The sequence below is a fragment of the Drosophila hydei genome, unplaced genomic scaffold (assembly GCF_003285905.1).
Source record: "Drosophila hydei strain 15085-1641.00,03,60 unplaced genomic scaffold, DhydRS2 tig00008134-arrow-pilon, whole genome shotgun sequence".
Classification (NCBI taxonomy): Eukaryota; Metazoa; Arthropoda; class Insecta; order Diptera; family Drosophilidae; genus Drosophila; species Drosophila hydei.
Window position 1 is genome coordinate 1,056,965 of NW_022045843.1, and position 27,067 is coordinate 1,084,031.

General features: G+C 40.2%; 2 protein-coding genes and 1 long non-coding RNA gene across 5 annotated transcripts in view; 1 reads left to right on the forward strand and 2 right to left on the reverse strand.

The window, feature by feature from the left end:
• LOC111593573 lies at positions 1–854 on the reverse strand. Its single transcript, XR_002751046.2, has 3 exons — positions 650–854; positions 522–590; positions 1–445 (listed from the first exon to the last, which is right to left on the reverse strand). It is a non-coding gene; the product is annotated as an uncharacterized LOC111593573 (long non-coding RNA).
• A 3,627-nt stretch (positions 855–4,481) lies between these two features.
• The window catches only part of LOC111593576 (probable peroxisomal acyl-coenzyme A oxidase 1), a 46,385-nt gene continuing 23,799 nt past the window's right edge, over positions 4,482–27,067 (forward strand). For both annotated transcript variants that reach the window (XM_023306440.2, XM_023306441.2), the window contains exon 1: positions 4,482–4,811. Coding sequence is in view for 1 of the 2 variants with exons in the window: in XM_023306441.2 (XP_023162209.2) it covers positions 4,808–4,811 (4 nt within the window). In the remaining variant the exon portion in view is untranslated. The remainder of the gene's footprint in view (positions 4,812–27,067) is intronic.
• The window catches only part of LOC111593574 (BMP-binding endothelial regulator protein), a 30,850-nt gene continuing 8,591 nt past the window's right edge, over positions 4,809–27,067 (reverse strand). For both annotated transcript variants that reach the window (XM_023306436.2, XM_023306435.2), the window contains exons 2-8: positions 17,612–18,012; positions 14,897–14,982; positions 9,128–9,224; positions 8,886–9,068; positions 7,580–7,792; positions 7,061–7,506; positions 4,809–6,178 (exon numbers count right to left, since the gene is read on the reverse strand). In XM_023306436.2, the coding sequence (XP_023162204.2) occupies positions 5,165–6,178; positions 7,061–7,506; positions 7,580–7,792; positions 8,886–9,068; positions 9,128–9,224; positions 14,897–14,982; positions 17,612–17,906 (2,334 nt within the window). In that variant the 5' untranslated portion in view covers positions 17,907–18,012 and the 3' untranslated portion in view covers positions 4,809–5,164. The remainder of the gene's footprint in view (positions 6,179–7,060; positions 7,507–7,579; positions 7,793–8,885; positions 9,069–9,127; positions 9,225–14,896; positions 14,983–17,611; positions 18,013–27,067) is intronic.

Genomic DNA, 27,067 nt, shown 5'->3' on the forward strand with positions numbered 1-27,067 from the left:
TGCTATAAACAAAAATGATATTCCTGCTCGTGCATACTTAATTATATATTTGTTTATTCGCATAGCTTACAATGACAGCCAGCAAGGAGCGGCCCATCAACTTCATTTAGAGACTTTGATTTGGCTTGATTTATTGGTTTTACATATATTTCTAATTATACACGTTCGATATAGTTTCTTGTATAAGAGGAGTTCACTCTCCATACTTAGCCTACAAAGTAAGCTCCTAAACAAGTTTTAGTCTCCATAATAGAATAATAATTAATGATTTATGCAGGTTTCAATCTTAGGGTCCAAGCTTTTCTATTTATAAGGCGCTATATTTAAATGAAGTTTACAAACAAAGTGTTTATGAGATGAATAACAAACTGAGTAACAAATATTGAAGCTTGACAACTTGTTATGTTGATTGATGACTGATGATTGATGTTGAGAACTCTCTGATCTATTTAAAGTAAACAAGCAATTAACAAGTTAACAAGTTTATAAATTATACATTCTTAACGCAATTTAAAACTTACTTTGCTATGTCTCTAGGCTTGTACAGGCACGACCCTTTTGATTACGTAGACATTGGGAATTAAGTATCTCTGTTATAGTAAAAAAATTCCAAATTATATTAAGTAAAAGTAAAATACATTAATCTTACTTCAACACATGAAACTCAGCGCACTTGCCATCAATGCGTAGGACTTAACAGGGACTAAAAGTAAGTATTACTACACTAGGACACACGGCACGCCACGCGTGTAGTGTGTGCTTGTGTAGTAATACTTACCTTAAGGCCCTGCTGAGTCCTACCATGGATGGCGATTAACTGACAGAAAACCTTTTAAGACTCTTCGGTAATCAAAATGTTGCAAGTAATTCAAAGAGTTGAGATGATGTGACCACGTAGTTAGTTCAGCTTAAAATGATTTTATAGATGACAGATTTATGACAGAGCTCCAAAGGAACTGCTAGTAGTTCAGTTCACGCTATCAGCATCTTTCTTGTTATAAAGTTGTCAACTGTTCCGAATGAATTATAATTGATATCGAACTGAACCTCTGCACTTTGGGCAAATAGATATTCAATATGATATAGAAATTAAGCCAAATTCAATGTGGCTCTCGCATCGAAATTTCTCTAGCTTGTTTAACTCCTTATATACATCGTCTGTAGGCAATCTTATTAAGTGCTGTTGAAGATATCAATTCAGATACTCAACTAAATTATACTTAATGATTCCAGTTACACATAAAATTATTGATATAAACCGACTTAGCCATGATCGGCCATCAGCTTTTATTGACAGCAAATAATATAAAATTATTAAATACACCAATCAATTCCTTTTATTGTCCTTCACTTGACTTCTTGTTAACATTTAATTACTTAAGTTTTATTTGCTGCAATCGAGTGTAAATGGGGCATTTGGAAGAGCAGAAATTGCCACCCCGTCGCTCAGGCATTTAGGTCACCGCCGAGAAGTATGCTTTAGTTTATTTCAACTATTGATTGTCGCATCTGCTTGAAGCACTCTCTCCCACACACGCACGCAGTCTGTAAGTGAGTGTGACGCAAAAGCCAAGCCATTGACATAAATAACCAGCGTCGGCTGAGGGGTTCGCCTGTCATCGAGAACGCATAGTTAGAAAGATTTCTGTTAGCTTTTCCGGGAGCCGTTGCGTGGGAAAAGCTACCCGGAAAGTGCAGCCCTTGGCCGGCTGCTGCTGCCGTTGCCGTTGCCGTTGCTGCTGACATATGCCGCAAATGCTTGTCGACTCCTACGCACCAAAGTGATTCATGTGGTTCAACACTCGTTTATGCACACACAAAGATTCAAAGTGACTCTCACACACACTCTCTCTATGCCTTGCTTTAGAGTTAGTCAAGGGTTCAGGACTTGTGCCGCCACAATGATGATGCATGGCTCTGTCCATATGTTCGTCCCTTCCGGCTTATCTGCTGCGCATCTTTATGAGTCTCTTTGCAATTGAAGCACCACTTGGCATTGGCTATGGCTGTGGTTTTGGATATCTCATGGACATGTCGACCCGTTCATTTGTGCAGGGCAAACATTGCCTCATGATAAATCGCTGATTTTAAGTGGCTGGCGATGTTCTAATGCCTATGGGGCATGCGGCATGTGGCATGCGGCTATGGGGAATATGCCATTCGACTGGACAGCAACAACATTTCACATTGCCAAATTTGGCGCACGTTCTGGCGCCACACCACACGCACACACACTTACACACTCAGAGAAAGAGAGAGAGGGACGGAGACAGACATCGGCAGCCATACGCTCCAATTATATACGCACCATATTGGCAAACGGGCATTTGCGCCAATATGGACAGGTTCGCGCCTGATAAGGCAGGAGCACGCGTCGTCGTCGTCGTCTATCCAGGCTGGCGTCGTCTCTCCAGGCGACCAACACGCGGAAGCAACAAAATGCCGCAACACAGTCGGTGGCCGGTGAGCGTTCAGCAGATGTCGAAACATTCAACTCGATTCTGTTGAAGACGACGTGCATCAATCAGCGTTGCCAATTGTCCGATTGTCCAGCTGCCGGCTTTGGCTCGTTGCGCATGCGCTGCACGTGCCCCGCTGCGGTAGCAGCAAATAGCAAAAAGAGCAACAGCAACAGCAGCAGCCGCAGCGGCAGCGACTGCGACTGCGTGTGTTGGTGGCTTTACTCAATGGAGCGCCCGCAATTTCAGGCTCGCACAAGATTGTATTTCAGTCTAAATCGACGTCGATTTACGAGCTTATTGTGCTTAAGCAGTGCCTAGCACTACCTTCCAAGAAATGCCTCCATATGTCGATAAGCCCCGAGGCGGAGGCAAATGATTGCCCCGTTCAAATTACACACAAAGTTGTGCACAGCCCTAGACAACTTTGACAAGTATTGCTAAGCAAACATGCATAAATTAATTGTGATTGCGATTGTGTGTGTGTGTGTGTGTCCAACTGTATGTCTGCATGCTGTGATGTGTGTGTTTCTGTTTTTTTCTTTTTTTTTGTAATTCAACGCCCAGTCTCCATGAGCAGCCACCAAGTGTCGACCACTTCCTTCCGTCTGCGGCCCCAACGGCAGCCACCCTAGACGCAGTGTCGTCGCCTCTTGTCGCAATTGTTTTCGGGTTCGTGCCTGCGAATCTGATGCCACTTGAACATAAACAAAGCAACAACATCATCATAAACATTATATGTACAATCCGAAAAGGCTAACCACGCGGAATTCAATCGTTGTGTCTACGCGATTTCGACTTTACTTACGTCTTGTGAAAACCCATTAAATTAAGTTTTCAACATGATCTTTATTGGCGGCTTGCTTAGCTTTTAATTGCACTATAATAAAATTAACGAGATGAAGAGAATACAGCACTTGTATAATATATATATTATATATTTGTTGAGTTGAGCTCACTCGCAGATATCTAAAGTCTCTTAAGTCTAGTTCAGTATTTTATATATATTATTTGTAAATAAATGGAACGCTGATTGTAATATAGCAATGCCAAGGTGAAAGTAGAATAAGTCTTATACTGACTGAGGACATGCAGCTGCTCTAGCTGAAGTTATTGTAGTTTTGTGGAATCTTTCTAAGCTTATCTTTAACAACTTCAAGCTTTACTGCATATAGAATATCTATTTCAGCTTATACATAAAGGCATGTCAGTTACTAAGACTAGAGATTCAAGATTAAGTAGATGTTCTTACTGCAGCATCCTCTGCTTTTAAAGGTCTAGTTCTTGGCTATTTTAAACTCGTTAAAAATATTTAAACATTCTCAAAAATATTTCCATTGTGAGTTCGCCCATTTCCACTACTAAAAATAGAAACACAACATTTAAAATTTTTATATAATTTATTTTGTTTCTTGCATTTAAATTTGTTTTTGTTTTCTTCTGTTTTTTTTTTGCATTTTTTGTCAAAGAGTTTTGGGAATTTAAGCATATATTTGTCATACATTTACAGATCCAGCCATATTAAGTCGATAAAACTTGATTAATGTACTATAAATATTGGAAAATGGCAATAAACTTGTTAAATTTGTGTAACTTGGATCGAACTTTATAAATATTAACACAGTTTATTTTACTTGATTTTCTTTTTATTGGATTCCAAGTTTATCTATAGACGTAAACGGAATTATATAAAGTTTTAGGTTTGAATTAGTAAGATATAGATATATAGAAAGTGGAAGAGAGAGTTGGGATGTGAGAGAGTTACAATTTTAGAGAGAGAGATAGAGAGAAAGAGTTAAGTATAGTTAGTTTGAGATTGTTTCTTCTGTAGCTAATTTTGCAAGATTAAAGTGAGATTTAAACTAAGCAAAAATACTGTTTGTGCAATTTTCATAAATGTTTAAAGCTTAAATTTTAAGCAAAACTAAAATTTATTTAACTAACATTACGAATAGTATATATATATATTATAGTATATAATAATGTATAAGTACACTAAGTTATCATTATCGAGTTAAGCAATCGAGTAGTATGAAGTTTATTTAAGCGATAATACACACATACGAATACATTTAAAAATAGAGTAACAGACACACAACATACTTTCGAGTAGTACTTAGGCCGGGCTCTATAAAATTTCTTTAGAACTTATCAGCTAAAATAAATAAAACTTATCGAACTAAACAAAATGGCGACAACGAATGCATTTGATGAATGTATGGATAAAAAGGCAAGCATGAGATGGTTCGCTAACAGAGTATATATATAACATCAGAGAGATTGTTGCGGCAGCGGATGTACGACTTGGGTGGATGGATGATAATGCTTAGCTTAATACTGGTGCTGTCATGGGTGCGTATACGCAATTCAACTACAAGTACATACAAATCAAACTTCGTATCTGGAACTTTTCTTATAACCATGCTGCCGAACTGGCCAATGACGAACTGGCTGCAAACCTTGAAAGACAGCTTAAGCTTGGCTGGCATAACGAAAAGGCGATCTCTTTTCAAATCCGGCTCAAAGCACTTTGAGAGCTCGGGGCGAAAGCTTTTTATTTAGATTTAATTTTGGTGCAGCGTGCGTCATTGGCATTTGAAGTAAATTTTTCCGATTTTGTTTTAGCCTGCGTGAGAATATTTGTGTGTGCGTGTGTGTATGTGTATGTGTAGCAACTAAATTATAATTAAATCCATGCTCAGTGCTTAGTGTATTGGCGGCGGCGTGCGAGCCGGCGCACGCGGCCTTAAAAATTTATTGGGTACATGTTTCTTGATGTATTCATTTTCCTGCAGCTCGTTCTGCTGGCGTCGCTGATGCTGCAGCTGCAGCTCGTGCTGCTGCTGCTTGCGGCGTCGTGCCTTATATGCACCGCCCGCACCTCCGCCTCCCTTCAGCAAACTAGGATCTCCGTAGAAGCTATTGCCCCGATAGTTGGCGTCGGTGGCGTTGCGACGCCAGCTGCCCATTGGGCAATTGGTCGCAGCACGCCAGTCGGGCAGCTGGACGCCGAGGCGTCGGCACTCGTGGGCATAGGCAGCAAAGCTGTCGCAGTGGCAGCTGCCCGTGGGGCATTCGCAGACGTCCATGCGGCAGGAGTCGATGTAGTTCTTGGGATTAAGTCTACTATCACAGTTTCCAAATACTTCCGAGATGCGCAGTGGCCGGCAGTAGAAGTTGGGCTTACGCTTGTTGCACGTCGGCTGCACCACAATATTATCCCTCAGCCTGGAGCACGACTTTGTTCCGCCCACCTTCCATGAGTTGGCAAAATGCCACACCTCATCATCGCTGTGCGAGTGCCCATTCCTGCTCGTCAGATCGTCCCGCCCGCTGCCATTGTAATTGCCGCAGAGTCCGCACAGTTGACGCTTGTACTTCGCCGGCACCGACACCTGCAGAAAGTTGTTGCCATCCCACTCGATGCTCAGTCCCAGCTCCGTTCTCAGCATAATGCCACCCTCCGCCAGACGCTCGATACTCACATTGTGGCCATGCCCAATCTCGCTGCTGCTGCTGTAGTCCGCATAGGGCAGAGTGACCCGCGTGCCATTCACCTTGACTCTCAGCTTTTGGCCCAGATTAATGCGCAGTCCGCCCAGCTTGAGCGTCACCGTCTTCGGCCATGAGGAACGCCGCGTGCCACGCCCATCGTTAGTTAGGCGTATAGAAAAGTTGCGTCCGTAGCAATCAGCAGCCAGCAAATACTTGCAACTGCCCTGAAAGTTAAAGCAAAGGTAGAATTTAGATAAAGAACAAGTTTTTGCGAAATGCAGATGATTTGTAAAATTTCAGAAAATAACTTTTCGATATGGATTGACAAGGATTTCTCTGTAAAGGTTGTTGTTGACTTTAAGAACGTCTAGTAAAAAGTAATATTAATGACAAATTCAGCATAAGCCGCATTCCACTGCCCGGTTCTCTTAATACCTTATGCAACTTGATCTTAGATAAGGCTGAGTCTCTTATCAAGCACTTAATTAGCAGAACAAAGTGTCAGCTGGAGACGTCTTTAGTGAGTTTTTATTATGACCTTTAGCAGAGAGTTTTATGTAATCGGACAAACCCTTTTTTTCATTAATGCCATAAAACTGACTACTGTGAAAAACGGATTGGACATGTTTCTGGCTGAACAAGCTTGAAAAGCCATTAAATTTATAGCTAATAAAATGTAAACAAATATATAAAAAAACTGATGATGGTGAGAGCATATTTGCTTGTTATTCTATAATTAATTATAAGATATTTCGCTACGCTTCGTTACGCTTATTTTGACACCGCTTTTCCTCTCTTAATTGGAACAGACTACGTCTGTCGGCGGGTGGTCAAGCTGGCTGCAGCTCTGGATAGCAGCGACAGCGGCAATAGCGGGAAATTCACCTAATGCGAATGGGCCATAAACTTAACTTGTCTATGCAAATCGAATGGCCATATAAAAGTCTGCTTTAAGCGGCCAATTTATATGTTAGTTTTATAAGTACGACGGGTAATGTAATTATATATCAATTGCCATTAAATGGCTTATTTTAATTGATGCCCATAAACGTCAGTTCGCGTTACGCTCATTATCCGTTTATAATTAATATCGAAATGGAACTCACTTGGAAGCTGAAGAATTTGCCGTCGAAGGTCTTGAAGTGAGGATCGCCGAAGACGGTGCATGTGCCGGCTGTCTCCAGGCACTTGGGACAACACTCGCCGGGGGGCACCTTCAGCTCCTCGTTGGGGCGACACTTGACCTGCGGGCAGCGTACCTCGGAGCAGCGTATGTTGCCGCCAATGCAGCGGCAACTGCGGCACGGTCCCATGTCCCAGGTTTCGTTGTTCATGTAGGTGACACCTTGAGCGGTGCACTCGCTGCGCACCTCGGCCACAATGCAGCGGGGACAACAGCCGTCCTCCTCCTGGAACTCCGGCGCACACTCCAGTATGGGGCATGTGGCACGCTGACAAATCGAAGTGCCGTTCAGGCACGTGCAATTAGTGCAACGATCCGGCGTAAACTGTGTCTTGTCGTAGTACAGCTTATTGTTGAATATGCACTTGCCTGGAAAACATGAGTGAAAGCATAACGGTGAGCAAGTGGGCCTTTGTGTAATTGCTGGGGGCGTGACACTCACCTTTGACTACCACAAATTCGCGTTGTTCGGTGCAGCGTGGGCAGCACTCGTTGGGCAGCTGCTTCTGCTTCGTTTTGGGGCACTGGAGTATGGGGCAAGTCTTTTTGGCACAGCTCAACTTGTTGCCGCCGCATTGGCAGACCAAGCAGCGATCGTCGATCGAGGCGACAACCTCTTGGCCTTCGGCAACGGTCTGGCCATTGATCTTGCAACCTGCAAAGTGTACAACAACAGCAACAACGCGATTTTCATCAGACAACGGTTTAAAAAACGTATTATTTTGTCTTCTTGTTAACTGTGTGCGTGTGTGTGTGTGTTTTTTTTTTGGATGACAGCCAAGAAAATTTCCACATGTTGAAACGGGTTTCCAAACGATCTATTTGCATAGGCAGAGGGCCGTGCGTACCAAATATACCCTATGCGCATGCTGCATTCAATAGGGTAATTCAATGTTGCATAATTACATGACCAACAGCTGGCTTTCTCTAAGGTTCATATACCCTTGGAGAGGGTATTGGAATTTTGTGTTGAATGCGTAATGCGAAGAGGGGGAACGACGTCGCCAGTGCCACAGCATTGTCGTTGTTAACAGTTGAGGTCATCTATATGTTTGTCTTATGACACTTTGTCTAAATTCTAGTTTTAGATTTAAGTGAACTACACTAAGAACTGCTGTAGGTTGTTTTTTGAAAGTCCTTTAACTTCTTTTTAAATTCTTCAAGAAATTCGTTTGTTTTGTGCTTAATATACATAAATAAAATCTTATTAAGATCTATTATGTTATCATATATAACTGATATGAAGCTCTATTTTCTGTACGTAAATACTTAATGTCGCTTTTTAATATATTTGAATTCTGAGTTCATTAAAGCCAGGGTATCCACTATCTTCCCTGAGTTGTTACAAGTGTCTAAAAGCTATATAGAAAAATCTGAGGCAAACCATTTGCTGCAGGGTATCTCGAGGTCTAGCACATATTCGCTTAAACGCTGCTCTGTTTTGTTTGGAACGCAATGCCACATTGTCGACTTAATAGACAATTTAAAGCCCATAAATAAGCAAATCGTGCAGAGTCACAAAATAGATACAAATAAAACATAAAATAAAATGAAAAAAAAAAACAAAACAAAAAAGAAACAGAAAAAACTCTTGACCATCTGTGCACAGATCGTTTTTGGACTATTTTGTCAGACGGACTGACGAATTAAGAGGCATTATTAGTATTTGGGTTGCTGCTGCTGCTAATTTTAGTAAGTGACTAGTTGAGTGGCTGAACTAGTTGACAGATTGGCTGAAGTCGACTTACCCTGACATGTCGGACAGCATTCGCCGGGGCGTGGCGCTGTCAACTGATTATCGTCGCACTGTGAATAACATTTCTGTGTTGTTTCGGTGACAACACTAGCGATGCACTTGTACGTCTTGCAGGGTTCATCCGGGTCGCTCCACTCAGCGCCGCTCGCATAGGGCACGCCGCGATATATGCAGCCTAATTAAAGCAATAGTTAGTTGCAGCTAGATGTTTTTGTGTGCCACTGCAGCACTTACCTTTGCACTTGCGACAGCAGGTGTCGTTGGACTTGGAGTCAAGCAAATAGCAATCATCAATTGACGGGCAGCTCTTGTCGCATTTCACAAAGCCATTCTGTAAGAGACAAAAAGAGCAGAAAAAAACATTTTGTTAGCCTCCAATTGCCTTTTAAATTAGATCACCTTTTCCCCCAGTCCGGTCATGTGGCGTATGCGCTTAATCATGTGAGAGATTGCTGTCAAATGCTCAACGTAGTCGAGCATTCGCTTTGTATTCAGCTACGCCTCAACCTCCCCTCGCCATCTGAGGCTGAAGTGTGGCTGCACCTGCAGTTGTTCACTCGCTTTGGCGCTCACACAAATTGCATTTGTTCAACCAGGTTGCACTCTGACCTTCGGCAGTCTTTATAATTTATGGATGCAAACGAGTCAAAATTATATGGAATTGAGTGCACACTTCAGGGCGTGGCAGGCGGGCAACCAAAGGCCATAAGCGACGCTTCAGATGCGCTACAACCAGCTTGATGGGTTGCTTGGAATGCGTGTTGAGAAAAAGCTTTTGGGAAATAGCTTTGAGATGTGATTGCCCAACAGATTATATCAGAGCTCAGTTTGGAACTCATAATAAATAAGCCAAATTTGAATGGGATCGAATGAACTATTTGATTTTATTTAAGAGGCATTAATGCTCTTACTCTATTAAAAGAAGTGTATACAAGGCTCTTAGTGTTTAAGCTGAGATTTGCAAGCGAACTTGAAAAACTAAAAAAATTGTATTTTTTCTGATAAATTTAAACTTTCAGCAGTAGTAAAGGGTGAAAAGCTTTTGTCATAGATTATGCCTAAGACCAAATATGGATTGATAATAATCGATAATTGTAATTAAAATCAATTCTAAATTATATTATTTTATAGGAACATCAGCGAAGGCCTTCAGTCCACATGAACTAACAATAAATATATGTTCCAAGTAGTAGTAAAGAAGTTAAGCATTGGTAATAATCTTAATTAGGGCAGCTAGCGGCTTTATTTGTTCATTTGGCCTAGACTGCAATGCAACAGCCTCAACTGTTAAAGTTGCAGCAATTGTGCCGCTGTGATGCAGGTTTGGTTTTGCTTTTTATTTTGCACAATTTTGCTCAGTTTTTTTTCGTTAACGACATGTTGACAGCGGCAAGCGGCGCATTAGAATTGATGTCGATCATAAGTCAAAAGCTTGTGGCAAGGCTTTGGCAGCTTATGCAACACTCTGATGCGGGCCGCACCGAACGTACCAAAACTAACTCAAATCAATGGGCGGCTTTAACCCTTGTGCGCGCAGCTGTCGCATGCATGTTTGATGCCCGCTGACAGGTTAAAGCGAGACGAAGACGGCGACGGCGACGAAGTCTCTAGTGCCAGAGTCTGAGGCTAATTGTAAATGTATCTATAAATCTAGATAGATGTCGTACCAAAAACAGGCAAAATATTTTACTAATTTGTATGCAGTTGCGGCTGAACAATGTCGCGGCTCAATTGTGTGTGTGTGTGAGTGTTGTGTGTGTGTGTGTGTATAATTTAGTGCAAGCAAACCAGATTGGATCTCAATTTGGTTGGAGCCGCCGTCGCAACGTGCAAAATATGCAATTGTTATGAAAATTGTGTCGAGTCGAGAGTTGAGAGTCGAGAGGTGTTTCGTTTTTTTTTTATTTTTTATTTTAGTTTTTGCGGTTCCGAGATTTTTATCATCGTATTAGTTTAATGGCAGTTGTTAGTTGGAATTTTAATGGCACCTTTAGTGCGGGCATCGTAACTCTCAGTGCCATAATGCAATAAACACTGACAGATTGAAAAGCACTTTGGTATTATAAAGCAACAACTGCAACGGCAACGGCAACGGCAACGACAGCGGCGACTAGAGAGACAACAAATCCAAAATGTTGACAGCAGTTGGATAAATGGAAATGAAAATGGAAATGGAAATGTAAATGCTGCGCTGCTAGACAAAGTTCAAATGCTCTTGAATTATCTGTGAGCTTGTGTGAAGCAGCTGAGGCGATCTTCACGCATCTTCCAGATGCCGATGTTTTTATGCTCTTTGAAATTCTTTCTTTCTAATCTGGAACCGGTATAGAAATATTTCAGACAACATGAAAGTTAAGCATCGCCAAGGCAGTTGTTGTTGTTGTTGTTGTTTGATGTTGTCTAGTAGCTGCTAGCAAAGGTTGCTATTAAAAAAAAAAGAAAAGGCGCCACGAAGGCAGCCAAGCGCGTCCCGGACCCGGCAACGGACAAGCTGCTTAGTAGAGGCTGAGATTTTCGTAGCTGTTGTTGTTGTTGTTGTGCGCCAGCGGCAATCACGAATGCCAAAGCACTGTTGTGTGTGTGTGTGCGTGTGTGTGTGTGTTTGCGTGTCTATGTGTGCCACAGTGGCAGAACCACATTTGCAAACGGCCTCCAACGACCTTGCGTTTGACAAAACATGATCAGTTTTAACACCAGTCCATTCGGCAGCCGCCACGTTCCCACCTCTGCAGCACCACCTGCCCCTCAGCCGTCGTCGCACAGTTGGCCAGTGAGCCACTCAAACCACTCGCTAGTCGCTTGCTCTTGTTGTTGTTGCTGTTGTTGTCGGCTGTTGACTGTTGACTGTTAGCTGCTCAACTTAAACGTTTGCTAGGCAAACTTGGCCAAAGACTCTACTAGACTGTAAACTTGGCTCTCGCTGCGCCTCATAGAATATGGTAATGACAAACTGTGATTTTATTTTTTATGTTCATGTGTGTATTTTGTCACTTGTGGGCTAGTTGTTGAATTTGACTGGCTTGCTAGCTAGTTGGATTCTATTGAATCGGCTTGGGCTGTGTTAGCTGAATGTGGAATTCCATTGGATTAACAGTTGTTGAAATACCAAAAAGCGAGCTATGTGGGATATCCTGTATGTTGAGTGTACAGTGCTGGGAGTGTAATTTCATTTGGACATGCAATGTGCAATACACAGAAGAAGGCTTTATTTTATTCATTATATATATTAATTCTATATATTAATTCTATAAAGTCTTTCAGCTCTAATGTATTCTATATTTGAACTTTGATCCATCTATAACTCTTTATATAAGATATTTTGTTTAAGAACTTCTCCCTTTGCTTAAAAAATATTTCTGTTTTCTTACTCGACGTAAGAAATGTCTGTTTATGACATAAACAAATCTTCAATGTTTTTCATTAGAATTGTTTAGTCATCTTCAATTTAATTAATTTTAATTTCTTAATAAATTATGATTTCTTGACATGTACTCTTGAGGCGAGCACTATTATGAATACATGTGGTTTCAATACTTTTTTTATTAAGTTTATAATATTTTATTTGCTACTTTTCGCAAATGCGAAGTATATTTCTTAAATTCACTTTATATATAATAAAAGCGCTGTAAACCTTTTAATGCAGCATCTATTATCAGCTCAAGTATTGCTAACCAGCTCTAACTGAGTCATCAGATTATTGAATAATCGTAAAAATTGAATTCCTTTTCACCGACCACCTACAAGCCGCAATATTTTGTAGAAGAAAAAATTGTATTTGCAAATATCAATCGTAAAAAATGGCTTGCTCAATCAACTGAGCAACACAAAAAAAGGGAAACGCTTAAATCATAAGCTATTAGGAGAGCAATGCGTATTCAGCATAATTTTCGCATAAAAACAAAATTTGTTCACAAATTCAAGCGTGAATATGCGAAAGGACGAGCCAGAATAGATGAAAAGCGGACAATTTGTATGATTGTGCTGGGGCTAAGGGGGTGGTTGAAAGACAGCACAGGATTGTAGTTAATATGCGATATATATATATATATATATATATATATATATATATATATATATATATAGTTAGATATATAAGATAATAAACGTCAGCCATAAAATATCAGCAAATCACCAAAAGCGTTGGCAAATAATACAATGAGGCTGAAGAGTGAATGGGAATATGAAAAGTGTGTGCGTGTGTATGTGTGTGAGCGTGGAGCATGAATAGAAGTAATCATAAAGTGTGTGCTTTATGGCTGTAGCCAAGCATTTGGCTGGCAATTCAATTGCCTAGCCTTGGCACAGCTTTAAGAGAGCTTTAAGTGCCGGCAAATGAGAAAAAGGAAATAAATGCGCTCAATCGATGCCATCATGAACTTACGATGCGCGCGCGCAATCGCAGTACGAGCGAGAGGGTGAGCACGAGCGAGTGCGAGCGAGCGCGCAGTAGCGGCTGAGCGAGACAGGTAGCTCAGTTAGAGCAGGCGCAACACATGGCGCCAACGACTTAAAGTGAGGTGGCGCCAGGCATTGTTTTTTCTTCTTTTTTTAGTTGTTTTTTCTTTTTTTTTGGTTACGCCCACTTTACGAACACAACAGCAACAACAGCAACGGTCGCAGCATCAGCTCATGACTGGAGGCTATACAAAAATCGATCGCCGTTCGCAGCTGGCGTCGCGAAAGCTTCTTGGCGCTTAAAATGGAGCAGAGGCATTTAGCAGCGCTTAGCGCAAATTAGCAACAAGCATGCAGCGGTCTGGCAACGCCAGCGCCGACAGCACGCGCTGCCGCTGCTACCGTCGCGGTCGCCGTTGCCGTTGCCGTCGCCATCGCCGCTTAATGACGACACGACGCGAGCAGCGCAGCGCGCTTTGTGTGTTAGTCCCCGTCGGTAGCCGTTGACGGCGACAAAAAACACGGCGCCAAGTGTTTGTCAAACGATCGGCCAACCTGTGGTTAACGTTTGTCATGTCGCAGCAAACCCGTTTGACGACCTTGCATCATAACAATTTCTGGCGAACGCCAAGATGCGGCCTGTGCTTTTATTTATTATTATTATTATTATTATTATTATTAAAGCCAAACAAATGCCCAGAAATCAGCAAACATTTTGTGCAAACAGCAGAACAGAAGCTGCCGTTGCCATCGTCTCATTAGCGAACTCCCATCAGCGCTTGACATGTCACGGGCGAGCCATGATTAACTGAACTGAATTTCTTTTGGGATTTACATGGGGCATATGCTAATGGAATGGATGTATTTGTTAACTGAAGTACTCTAATGCAGCTATTGATTAAGAACTCATTCCAAACACATAAATCAAGCTGGGACAAATATTCTAATTTGTCTAAAGTGAGTTGGAAAATAACTTTTAATTGGAGTAAACAAAAGAACCTTAGAATTTTGTTTATTCATTTTTAAAGATATGTTTATTATGTGTTGACCGACGTTTGTTCGCTTTAATATTTCGCTATAAAGTTTTCTCTAAACTCAAACTAGTTTTGGCTTTTTTTTATTTCTTCAATTTTTTCATTGCTAGAAATATTACGCATACGCACAGTTATCTTAAACATTTAAGCATCTTCTTCATTCTGTACTTGTGTCTCGCTGTCTCTGTTGTCCTGGCTGTCGTTCGGTACATGCTTTTGGCATTGCATTTGGTGGCTGTCTAATGTAAATATTTGAAATATTTTGGGGCGTTTGGGTATTACGTTTGGCAGGCGTTGCGATATATGCGAAATGTGCCGCATCCTTGTAGCCCATGTCCTGGCTGGACACTGGCGTCGCTCATGCAGCGCGCCAGACAGAAGACAGCCCCAGCGACAGCATCAGATTTATTTAGTATTTGTATTTTATTTCACATGAATTGCTTGGTTTCGTTTCGTTTCGTTTCGTTTTTTATTTTGGGTCAAAGGCTGTCCAGTTTTTTGTTGGCGCAGCTCGTTGGAGCCGCTTGCCTGCTGCGCCTAGACATGGGACTTGCTAACATCTTATGGAACTCACCTGGCATGTGCATTTGAAGCATTTGGAGTTTTGTATGCCTTGGATTTGCACCTCTTCACCCTCGTTGGCGCAGGATTCCAAAATGCCTGTTGGAAAAAAGTAGAAGAAGAGGTAGAAGTAGATGTTAATAGAGCTGCGAGTCTAACAAGCTGCTGTTCTAGATGCCTAAACAAACTTGTCAGCCATAAATTCTAGGGAAGACTCACTATGACAACAACGACGATTTCCTGTTATTTCAGAGCTGACGTTTTCAAATAAACCAAATAACAAATAATCAAATATTTAATTTACAATCAGCGCTAGCCGGAAATTGCCCACTGACTGAGATGTTATCCAGCACGTGACCCGCAGCGCCGTACCCAAAAAAAAACCAAACAGGTCAAAGAGATTAGGCCACTTTATCAGCATTGCTCTCTCTCTCTCTCTCTCTGTGTGCGTGTATATATATATATAAGTGTGTGTGTGTACAGCCAAACATGCCCTGCCAGATCATAAAGCAACACACCTCCTGCTCTCTTGCACACTTTGCCCCTCCCTCAACTCCTTGGCCCGCCTGCATTTTGGGTTACTCTTTGTTTGGTTTACCTTCGTCGTCTTCTTGTACTTCTGGCGCTAAGTCAAAGTAGCAAACGCCGCATGTTAAACATGTTCCAGTCGACAGCACGGCAGAACGAACAAGCAAGGTAGCTGTTTCACAATCGAAACGACTTGTGGATACCCTGCACTACAAAGCATCGACGCGTTATATAGATTAATGAAAAAGTAGCTTTGGCACAAGGTGTCCAAGGAGTATTCCAAATCTAACAAAATCTTTATGTATATATATAAATATTTATATACAATGTATCGATCAAAGATCTATCAACGCTTATTCATGAAATCCATCTTGATCTTTTGTACAGGGTATCTGAAAATAACGATTCGAAACGATACAGAAGTAAAACGCAACAAGGCAAACGGAAACGTCGGCACAGCGACCCCAGGCTGACTTGCAGGGCCCGTCCCGATGCCCGGGGCTGGCTTTGTGGGACCACCTGCAATGTGCTGATAAACACACACACACACACAACACGAACTCGGCGCGTTCGTTGATAAATGAAGACGCCGGCGCTACACACACACACACAGATTTCAAAACAACCTAAAGAACAACACGCAACAGCTACAGATACAAAGATACAGATACAGTTGCAGATGCTGCAGCCACATCCCTCGCCTTCTGCGGGCGGCTCTTTTGGTTCGGTTCGGTTCGTTTAAGTTTTAGGCCCTTTGCGACATTATCCACGTCTGTGTTTCTTTCTTTTTTTTTGGTATTTAGCTGCTAAACGATGTTGTACCCATTGTTCGTTTTCCTGTTATGCGTTTGTGTCCTGCTGTGCAATTTCTGGCTGCTTCTTTGTGTGTTTGGGACCACCTTCATTCATAAACAAATTCATTGGCGCTCTAATGAAGTGGAAAAGTTATTTGGCTCCTATTGGAACTTTCTACGCAGGGACGGAGACGGATACGGTTCTTGCCCTTCTCTTTTGCTAGCGGCCCATCTAGCGGGCGACAGTTAATGAACCTTGTTCAAGTAACCCGATATCGAAATTGCAATACGTATATCTAATTTATGCGATTTTTTATGTCATCTAACACACTCAAATGCCATAAAAAAACCCACTCAATATGTTTAGAGAACACGAAAACACAAAAAATAAACAAAAATAAAAAATTAGAAATATATAAAAAAAATAGAAAATAAAACTAAAAACTGGCAGCGATCAAATACGCTCAGTAGCCGTCCAGCCGGACAGCTGGCGACGCCGGACGCTGGACGCTGGCGTCGTCTGATTAATCACAATCACAGATTAAGCGCCAGCGCGAGACAGCGGCGGCAGCGTGTAGGGAGCGCCACAGCGGCACGTGTGGCCAACAGCCAAGCGAGGATGAAGGGGGTCAGCCAGCAGACAGTCTAAAGGGTGGAGGGTAGGCAACAGAATGAACCGTCTTAACGGGCAGCCTATACAGCCCGTTTGTACAGAGTAACAACAACAACAACTACTAGTCGTAATACCTCTGGGTAAAGGTGAAGGCTAACAAGTTGCAGGGTGAAACTGTCGAAACATGAAACAGAAACTCTGCTGCCAACTGGCGAAGCGTCGTCAGGTGACTGGCTTGACAATCTCAATTGATTTCCATTCTATGGAAATGATCTTGAAACTAAAGCTGAAAACTAGATTAAGAATGCGGCAAATTAGCCATAGAAAACTAAACTAGTTACAATAAAAAAGTTACTTTGTATGTGCCAAAAGTAAATGTTGAAATTCCTAGCACATTTTTAAAGTCTGAAGTCAGAAATGAGCCCAGTTACGGTTACATAGATGCAGAGAAATATTTGTAGTATTCCTCATGGATATGTGCTTCAGATAAAAAACATTTATCGGCTTATGCTTTAAGAAGTATTTTTATAGAAATCTTTAAGTTGTTGACTGATTGTTGCTATGAAAGTCAATGCCAAGAGTCAAATAATAACGAAACTTGTTCAAGATATCTAAGAAATATAAAATCTTTAGGCATTTTTAAAGAAGTTCTACCTATGTTAAGAACTATTCCATCATAATTTTAAGTTAAAATATCTCAAAGCATCATTTACCCATTAAGATTTCATATGAACTCTCTGAACTCTCTTATACAATATATAAAGGTAGCTAAAGCGCTTATTACTAAACTCACCTGAAAGGCCTTCTCGTAGTCCAGCTGCAGCAGTGTCCATTTGATTCAGGGCAATCATGACAAAAAAGACGAGGGCACAAATTCTGCCCAGAAAATGTTGTTGTATCTTGTTGTTTCTGTTGCAGTTGTGCCTTTGGGCTTGGCCATGACATTGTGTGTTGCCTGTGGGCACCACTGGGTGTTGTTGTTGTTGTTGCTGCTGTTGCCCACTCGATGAGGTTAAAGGTTTCCACATGGCGTTAGATTTGCAACACATTTTCGCAATTTGTTGGCGCAAGTTCACAGAAATTTGCATCAAATTTTATTACTAGAAAACAAATCTCGTCGTGGTTGTTGTTTCTGTGTTCCTCGTAGCAGTTGTTGTTGTTGTTATTGTTTTTGTAGCTGCTCTTGAAATATTGCTGAAAAATAGTGTTAAAATAAGATCAAGCCGGTCAGTTTAAAAATATACAGTGCAGGCGCCAAGATAAAACCGAAAATAGAAATTTTGTTTTTGTTTAGAAATTTGTGCGCTGTGCTGTGCAGGTGTTTCATACAACTTGTGGACTTTGTTGGTTTTCAGAAATGCTGTGAGATAAATTTATTCGGGATAAATTAATGCAAGCTGGTCGTCAGTCAGTCAGTGAGACGGTTCTGATCCAGCCAAAAGATTTGCACTTGCCGCCTAGGGTCTAAATAGAAACCATTTGCTGTTAACCGAATTGTTGTTGAACGTCGTTTCGAGGTTTTCGGTATTTTGCATTTTATGACGCCCATCAAGATGAGGTCTGGCCACGGGCCGGCCCAGTCAGCAGTCGGCAGTCGGCAAACACATTTCACTATATTTTGTAGCTCTTAGTGAACACTAGACTACGAAATTCTGCGAATCATGTTGGCCTGGTCAATATCCATCGATTTTGCACGTACGCCCGAAAGGTAAACTCCGTTCGGCCGTTCAGCCATTTGGGCATTTGGCTATTTGTCGGGTATCTATCTCTCTGTCTATCGATTTGTCTTTATGGCGGCTGTTAGGTGTTAGACAACTTGGACATTATTAGTTGCGATTTATGATCATGGGCGAGAGACTGTGTGTGCGTGTGTGCGTGTGGCACTGGCACAGGTAATGCCAGCTGATAGATGTATGTGTGGTGTTCTTTGTTGTACGCCGGATCATAAAAATGTTAATGATATTTGCGTCTGGCGCCAGGCAATATTGTAATGCTTGTTTGACTTATAATTAATTTCATTTTTGTAGCTCTCCGCATAATTTTTATTATTTCTATTTGTCTTGAGCAACAGCAAATCTTTCAAAGCAAAAAAAAAAAAAAATCAGACAAAAATCAAAACAAACAAAAACCACCTTAAATATTTTTGGCCAAGTTTATTGATTGTTTCGCTTCAAAGTGGCGCCAACATTCGCCGCTCCTAGCACCATGAAAGCGGATGCTAAAATAGAACTTGAACTCGATTTCAATAAACCGATGAATCAGAAGTCAGAAATCACCTAATATAGTATGCCCATTCGATTTGTTAAAAACAAAGTTGCTCTTTCTCGGGATTTGGCATTCTAAAGTAGCTTTATAGCCCCCGATGAATCAGTCCCTGTGTTGTTCACTACACACTATTCTTACACCTTCGCTATGTACAGGTATTGTCTCTGTGTGATCTATCATGACGCACCCTAATGCTGGCTGCATTGTCATGCAACGAACTGGCAGATTGTCATGCCGAATGCGGTGCTTGACCTAACAATGTTAAAACAGACAGCCAATTAAAAAATTGTCACACAGACTGATAACACCTAAATACTATACAAAGAACATATAGACTTTTGCTATGTATATGTATATAATATACTCTCTCTATATATATATATGTTAATTTCTGCAATTGATAAGATTCACAGCGCACCTCGCAGAACAAAAGTCGAAACGGAACCTCATTTAAGCTGGAAATAACGCTGCTCGGTTGTCTGTTGCTGTTGTTCCCATTGCTGCTGATTAGCTGCAATTTGTCACCGGATTGCTGTTGACAAGGACAATGCACATGTATTCTATATATATATAGAACTATGCATATATATAGACATATATGCTATTGTATGCACGTATGCCTATGCTATGCAGCTGTGCTTATAAAACTCTTTGTATGCGTTGCAAATGTGTTCGTTTCATGGGGTATATTGCACGAGAACAAAGCTTGTGACAGGAACATTAATTGTAACAATGAGCACTTACTTTATTGTCTACATATTTAAGTAGATGCAGAAGTTAGATTTTAGATTTAGATTTAGATTTTTCAAATACTCCTTCAATTTGAGAACTAAATTTATTTCACAAAATTATATAAAATTAAAGTTGACTTGTGAAAGGAACTATAAATTAATATTTAAATATATTATGTATTATATACAATTAATATTCTTGATATCTCATACAGCCTTGAGTCTTGTATTACCTTCAAGTGTCAAGTATGAACTGATATTAAGTATTACAGCAATACATAAACTCGTAGTTAAATATTTGATAATTTCTTGCATAATTCGAAAAATGTTGCGTATCAACCGAAATAGAACGCAATTGTTGTGTCAACAAATTATTGTAACGAGTTGAACTTTAGATATCAAAAGTCAAGCCAAAACTCAAAAGAAAACACTTAAAGCTACGCACTTTCAAGCGAGTATATTTATTTTGTGGCGCTCTTTGTACTGGGCAACTTAAGAACACACGAGTTGGCATTGAAGTGGCAAAACCCCAACGGAATAAGGCGATAGTTGCGAGTCGAGCATCTTAACCAGAACTTCAAGGGGAACCTTGTACTTGGTGCTTATCGTGTGCACCCAAAAAACAAAAATAGAACCTTAAAAGTATATGGGAAATATTATTTGAAGTCGAGGTTGATGTGCGCTGGAGCACACTTGACATGGCCCGAGCTGGGCTTATAAATAGATGTAGAGCTGGCAGCTGGGTAAAAATTAGCGAGTTGCTGCTGCTGCTGTTGTTGTTGTTGTTTTCTTTTTTAATTTAAGACAAGTTACTATATAAACGCTTTGATTTAATTGACCGCCCAGCGGCCAATTGCATGACGACGCGTCGCGCGAATCGTGCCAATTAAATGTCAGGAGCAGGGGAGTTAGGGACAAGGGAAGGGGTCACTGATTATGGGGTTTCGGTTACAGTTGCCACTGAGCAGGGGTAGTAGGAGGAATTCTAATGCCGTCTAGCTGGCGTCAGCCTGGCGTCAAGCTGGCAATTAAGGTAAGCGTCTGACGGCCTGTACCTTTAGCAGCGGCCCGAAAAGGGGCGCAACAAATCGCCTTTCGAGCAAAAACAAAAGAAAAGGGTTCACGCCGAGCACGCAGACCTCTGTCTAGACCAGGTCTAACGATGTGCGGTAGGTAGCCGTTGAGGTGGTTAGCATAGCGAGTGCCTCGCCTGGTGCGTGCGGAGGCTTATCGAAGAATTCCACTTAAAAACTTGGCCATTAGCAGCTGGCCAACTGGCTGCAACTGTTGCTGCCAATTACGCTGGCTTTTAGCCTGGTTTTTGGGCCTGCCTTGTCGCCGCCTTTAATTCAATTAACTTCGGATCATAGCACTAAAAAAAGACCGGGTACAAGATCACTCAGTAAGCCAGAGGGACAGGGCGCAGATAATAAACAAATGGCGCCAGCAAATACAGCATCAACGGCTTTGGCAAATCATGCAAATTGCACAAAAACAACAACAGCAATAAATAAAGCAACAACTACAAGACACGCTTCGTATCGGGCTAACAACGCGGCCGATCGACGAGTTGGCTCTGCTTGGCAACGTTGGCAACTAATTTCAATAGATTTGCATATTGAAGTCAGTTTGCCAACAACAATGAGACGGCCAAAAACGACGCACATTTGTCAACAGTTGTTGTTGCTGTTGTTGTGGGTCTGAGGGCATGGCCGAAAGCAGCTCGAGGGCCAGAAACGGGCAATGTGATTGGGCACAATTGAATGCGGCGACAAGCGGCGCTTACAACTACGGCAAATGAAGACAGCAACGTGGACGTTAACGTTGACGTTGACGTTGACGGTTACCCAAGCAACAGCAACAGCAACAGCAACAACAATAGCCGCTGTTAACAAAATTTATACCCATAGTGGAGGGCCTATAAAGGTTGCTTCTCTGCCTGCCCCACACGACTGCATTTCCAGATTAAAAGTGACACAAAAACAAAAGGAACACTGCAGCAGTAACAACAACAACGAAGCCTATTAGCAACAACATTGCTGAGAACCTGTCCTTTGTCTTTATGCTAAGCACTTAAGTCCCTAACCCTAGCTCCATCCACACACAACATTCGCTAGTGCAAACTGTGCCACACACACTCAGCCCATTCAACGTGGCTTGAAATGTCGGCCAACATGTGCCAAATTCAATTGAAGTGTGCATAAGTGAGTACTTGGACGCATTTCAGATGTCATATTATGCAATCATCAAGTACTCAATCACAGCAAATGAAAGCACATTTTTCAGCAAACTTATCATTTAAGCTGTTCAGAGCTCAAGCACCAGCAAATTTGTGCAAAAAATGTGCTTCAAAATAAACAAAACAAACAAAACAAAGAAGAGTTTAAACTAAACTTTGACTGTTCAAATTTGGGCAAAAAATGTGGCTCAAAGTATCTAAATAAAAAATAAAAAAACCTATTTTAAATATTATTTTGGCTCACACATTTGTTTAATATCTTAAAATGTTTGCTTCTCACAAATTGGAAAACGTTTAAAGTATACAAAAAATGTAATAAAAATATTTAAAACTTTTTTTTATCAAAAGTATTTAAATTTAAAAATGGTCATGTTTTAATATTCAGCATTATATTCAGCAACATTATTGTTGATAATATTAAAATATATGTATATATATATATATATTTTAAAATTTAGTTAACAAGAAAACCTTTGAGGAAAGTTATTTATTTTCTACAAAAAACAGATATGAATCTAATGGAGTTTTTTTCGTTTTACTATAGAAATATATTCCAAAATGATTAATTAATTGGAGAAATGCTAACCGGAAATGGATAAAGTTATAATTTTAGAAATGTGTCATATTTGAGTTCTACAAAGCTAAGTTTTTCAGTCTATACAACATTTACATGCACACTTGCAGTTATCTGAGCTTAACTGATTGATCGCAGAATAATCTAAAGAGAGTTTCCATTGCTGTTTCCTGTTTTGGGCAGACTGGCAATGGCAACTGGCAATTGGCAATGGGCAATCGGCGATACATGAACTTTTACTTAGTCATGGCTATGCGAGCTGCACAATTGTCGCAATCTGGTCCAGCTTTGCCATATTTGTATGCCAAATTTGAATATTGCAAAAAGCCCACACACAGCACACACTCAAGCACACATGCAGCGAGGGAGAGCAGCTGTATCTGTGTGAGTGTGTGCATATTTAAGTAACTCATGTGGTTAATTTGAAATGCTGAGCATTTGAGGAGGCATTGTTGAAATTTGAGTATTATTAGCAATTTTACCGCAAATTCTATAAATAGAACACAACAATTAATTGATACACAGACAGTGTGTAGAGTCGTGTGTAGTTTTTCATATTTATAGAGCGGCCCGGTTCGGGTCGGATCAGCCAGCTGACAATATTCATTTATGCGGAAGCCCAGCAAATGCCTCGCCAAAGTCAAAGTTACAGAGTTATTTATTTTTTGTTTTGTCGAGGGGTGCCACAGCTGGCACAACATTCCACACACACGCACACACAGCAGTTGACAAAGACGAACACGATAACAAAAAAAATTTATTTTTATACATATATAAAAAAATCGGTTTTCAAACAATTTTTGTATTTATTGTGCAATTATTTTTGGGCGAAAGTTAATCAAAATAACATATAAATATAAAAATGTTATTTTCGAAACCGGATTTATTGATTGGAAGATGAGCCCCGTCCACAGGCTGTAAACAATTTTAGAAAGAAGACAGCGAGAGGGAGAAAGAGCAAGAAGAAGAGAGAAAAAACTAAAGACAACAACAAATTAGACGATATATGGGAATTCCAGCGTGTGACGCGACAAACCCGAAATTTTGCCGTTGTTGTATTTGTTTTTGTTTTTTTTTTTAGTATTTGATACTCTCCTTGAGAGGCATTATAATGTTGCTATGAAATGTGTAATGCTGAGATGTTTTATAAATTTTTGATATGTATATAACATATATACATAAATTTGTAATCAGCATTAATATCCAAGGCAATGTAGTCCATTTGCTGCTACTATATCGACTTGAATGAAATACTATATCACAATAAGACTGGTATGAAAAACTTGTTGATCTTTGATGAATTCCCGCCAAAGGAAGTAAGATAAAATATGCTAATAAATAATCAGCATTGGAATTAATGTTCTATAAGTCTATGAGAAGTATTTGCTGAATTTTTAAAGAAAGGCTAGCATTAAGAACTGTAAAGCAAAGCATATTTATACTTCTTATATAGCTTCCAGTAACACTCATTCGATAATTAAATTTTCTCTCTCTTTAATAGGGCATCCCATATTCGGTGTGTTGGAGTTGCGTGTTCTATCTTGTTTTATATATTTTTTATAGACTATGCGAGCCGCTTCTGGCACATTTGTTTAATGACAATGCACAAAAGCAACAACTCTTTAAATTATGCACAAATATGCCAACTGATCGAATAGAAAAATTGTCTATAAACAATTTACTAGCAAAATGTATATGGTATTTCGCATATTATAAAATACAGAAATATAAAAAACATGTTTTTGCTGTACCCTGTTAAAGAGGGAGACGATATAAGAGGGTAGTAATTAAATAGGAAAATGTAAAAAAAAGAAAATCAAGGAAAATTCCACAAATGAACATCAAGAAAATACTGAATACTTCTCTGTAGTTTATATATCAAATGAATACAATAACAAACTGTCTCTTATAATATCTTAATGTTGTTCAAGTTCAAGTCAATCTTTCAACTACATATTAAAATTTTCTCTAAGCACATGGCTCACAGCTGCCAAGTTGTACAGGGTATCTTACAGTTAAACACTGTCGACTAGGTCAAGCTCACTTCATATTTGTTGTTGTCTATCTGCTGTCTTCGTTTTAACTGCCTGCCTGAGAGCGTGTGTGTGTAAGTGTTGGGGGCATATGACGTCGACATTTATAGTATGTAGATATTATTCAACAATCAAAATGGTTTTCACAGTCAAATTTATTGATTAACACGCAAATGCGAATTGTTTGCATATTTTCGTTTTGTGTTCCAAAAGACAAACAACATCAAGACATACAAATCGGCAGAGACACAGCCACACAGATATGCATACATAGACACTGGATAATGGATCGAATGGAGCTGAAGGAACGGGCGTGTTCTATGTTTTGTTTTGTTTGCTCTTCTCCCTATCTCTCTCTGCATATTTCTATCTCCCTCCTTATCTCTGAAATTGGATATGCCATAAAAATGTTACTTATAAGTATGCTAAGCGTGGAGTATAGACATTCCATTGCCATGATTCAGTGGCACGGTTTGCACACACTTCCGTTTTCGAAAGCAACGAGTTCAAAGTGCAGTCAACTTCCCTTTCCAACCCCTTACCTGTCTTCCCCTCCCGCCTGCCCACTCAACTCATGCGAAATGTGCAGACCACGCTGATAGTTCGTTGCCAGAGTCTTTCGTTTCGTTTTTATTTTGTTTTTTTTTCTCTCATTTTGCTCGTCTCGTGGTCTCGTGTTTAGCTCTGTGTGGACGAGTCCACACACAGATCCGTATCGCTTAATGTGTCTGTTAATTCACGTTGATGTGCTCATATATCTTTTGTGCTACGATTTCATGTTCCGACTTCGACATGCTAGCAACAGGCAGTGGGGGTTGTCATGTAGCAGATAGCAGACCGAGAGCCAGACAAGTGACCGGCTGTGTGACAACCACACGACCGGAGACCACTTTGAGGCTCCATGTGAAAACGTGTTGCAGTTGTTAAAGCAATTGTTGTTGCTGCAACTGCAACTGCAACTGCAGCTCGAGGGCAGTTTGCACAACGTGACGTTGAACCTGCCACCGAGTTTGTCTACTTTTTTATTTATCTTCTTTTTTATGTGTATTTTCGAGTATCATCATAATCATCATCATCATCATTATCATCGTCATGGACGTGTTAATTGTGTGTATTACAATAACTGAAATCTGTTAACTGAATCATGTGTGCGCTCTAAATTCCCTAGAGTAAATAACCTTATTATTAAAATTCCGCTGAAAATAAATTTTCTATTAGTTCTTCTATTAAGTTAGCTGGGGGAAGAGTTGCTCATAGGGCGAGATGTGTTTTAAATTATTTAATTAACAATTGGTTTCTGTATTAATTAACGTGGCGTATGACTCGGCCCATGGCCAGTTATATAGTTTATTCAGTTCGCTTAAAAGGAAAGTAAAGTTTAAGCCTTCTCGATTCAAACTTATTTTACGTCAGCAACATAGTTGATTAAAATTGTATATCTCTGTTAGTTAACTTTAAGCATTTATATCATACATTTTTTATTTATCTTCAATGTAGATTTTCGATTTCCTCAAATTTTATGCAGTTTTAAACTTTGTTTACGCTCAGCAGCCAAATGGTCTGCAATTTAATTTGATGTCAAGAAAAGTTAGCCATGCATGGCGAGCAGAAGTATTTGTGCTTCTTGTAAATAAGCATTTATCTTGGCTCGTTACTGTTGTAGCAATTGCTGTTAGTCAAGCTTGATTAAGATTACTAATACGCCGCGTGGTGCCTTGTGTACAGCGCATGTTGTCTGTTATTTACTGGCTGCCATTGCAGCAGCGCGCCAGACAAAATGGCGGCAACCGAACCAAACACAAACACAAACACACATGCACACGCACACACACACGCACACTTATTACGGACTGCATGTTGTGTGTGCCATTTAACTTGACAAGCTCATTTGTTGCAACGACAACAACAACAAAGAGCAAATTCATGTACGTTGCAAACATGTACATTTGTTTACAATATTTATTCAATTATTTATTTACTAACGCATGCTCATCGCCCGAGCCGACAATGTCAGCCACATTTGGCATTCAATAACAAAAAGCTAAGTCATAAAAAAAGCAAAGAATTTCAGTTATATTTGCGCTTTAATACTCAATTTTAATTATTACTTTGCGCGAATTTATATAGAATGGAGTAGCAGAGAGGCCTACAAAGGAATATATATATTTGTAGAATTGGAATCTCTTGCACTGAAAGCTTGTAGTATTTGCTAAGAATTGATTGATTGGGGGTTTTTATGTACATGGTTTATCTTCATCCCTCTCTCTTTCTTGCTCCCTCTCTCTATCTATTCTAATTTAGTCATCTAATTTAGTAGACTATTGATCCCAATGACTTAAAGACTTTTAGAGGCCAGACTTTGTCTACTTAAAATATATTTCTAAATAATAAAATGTGTTTTGATTGG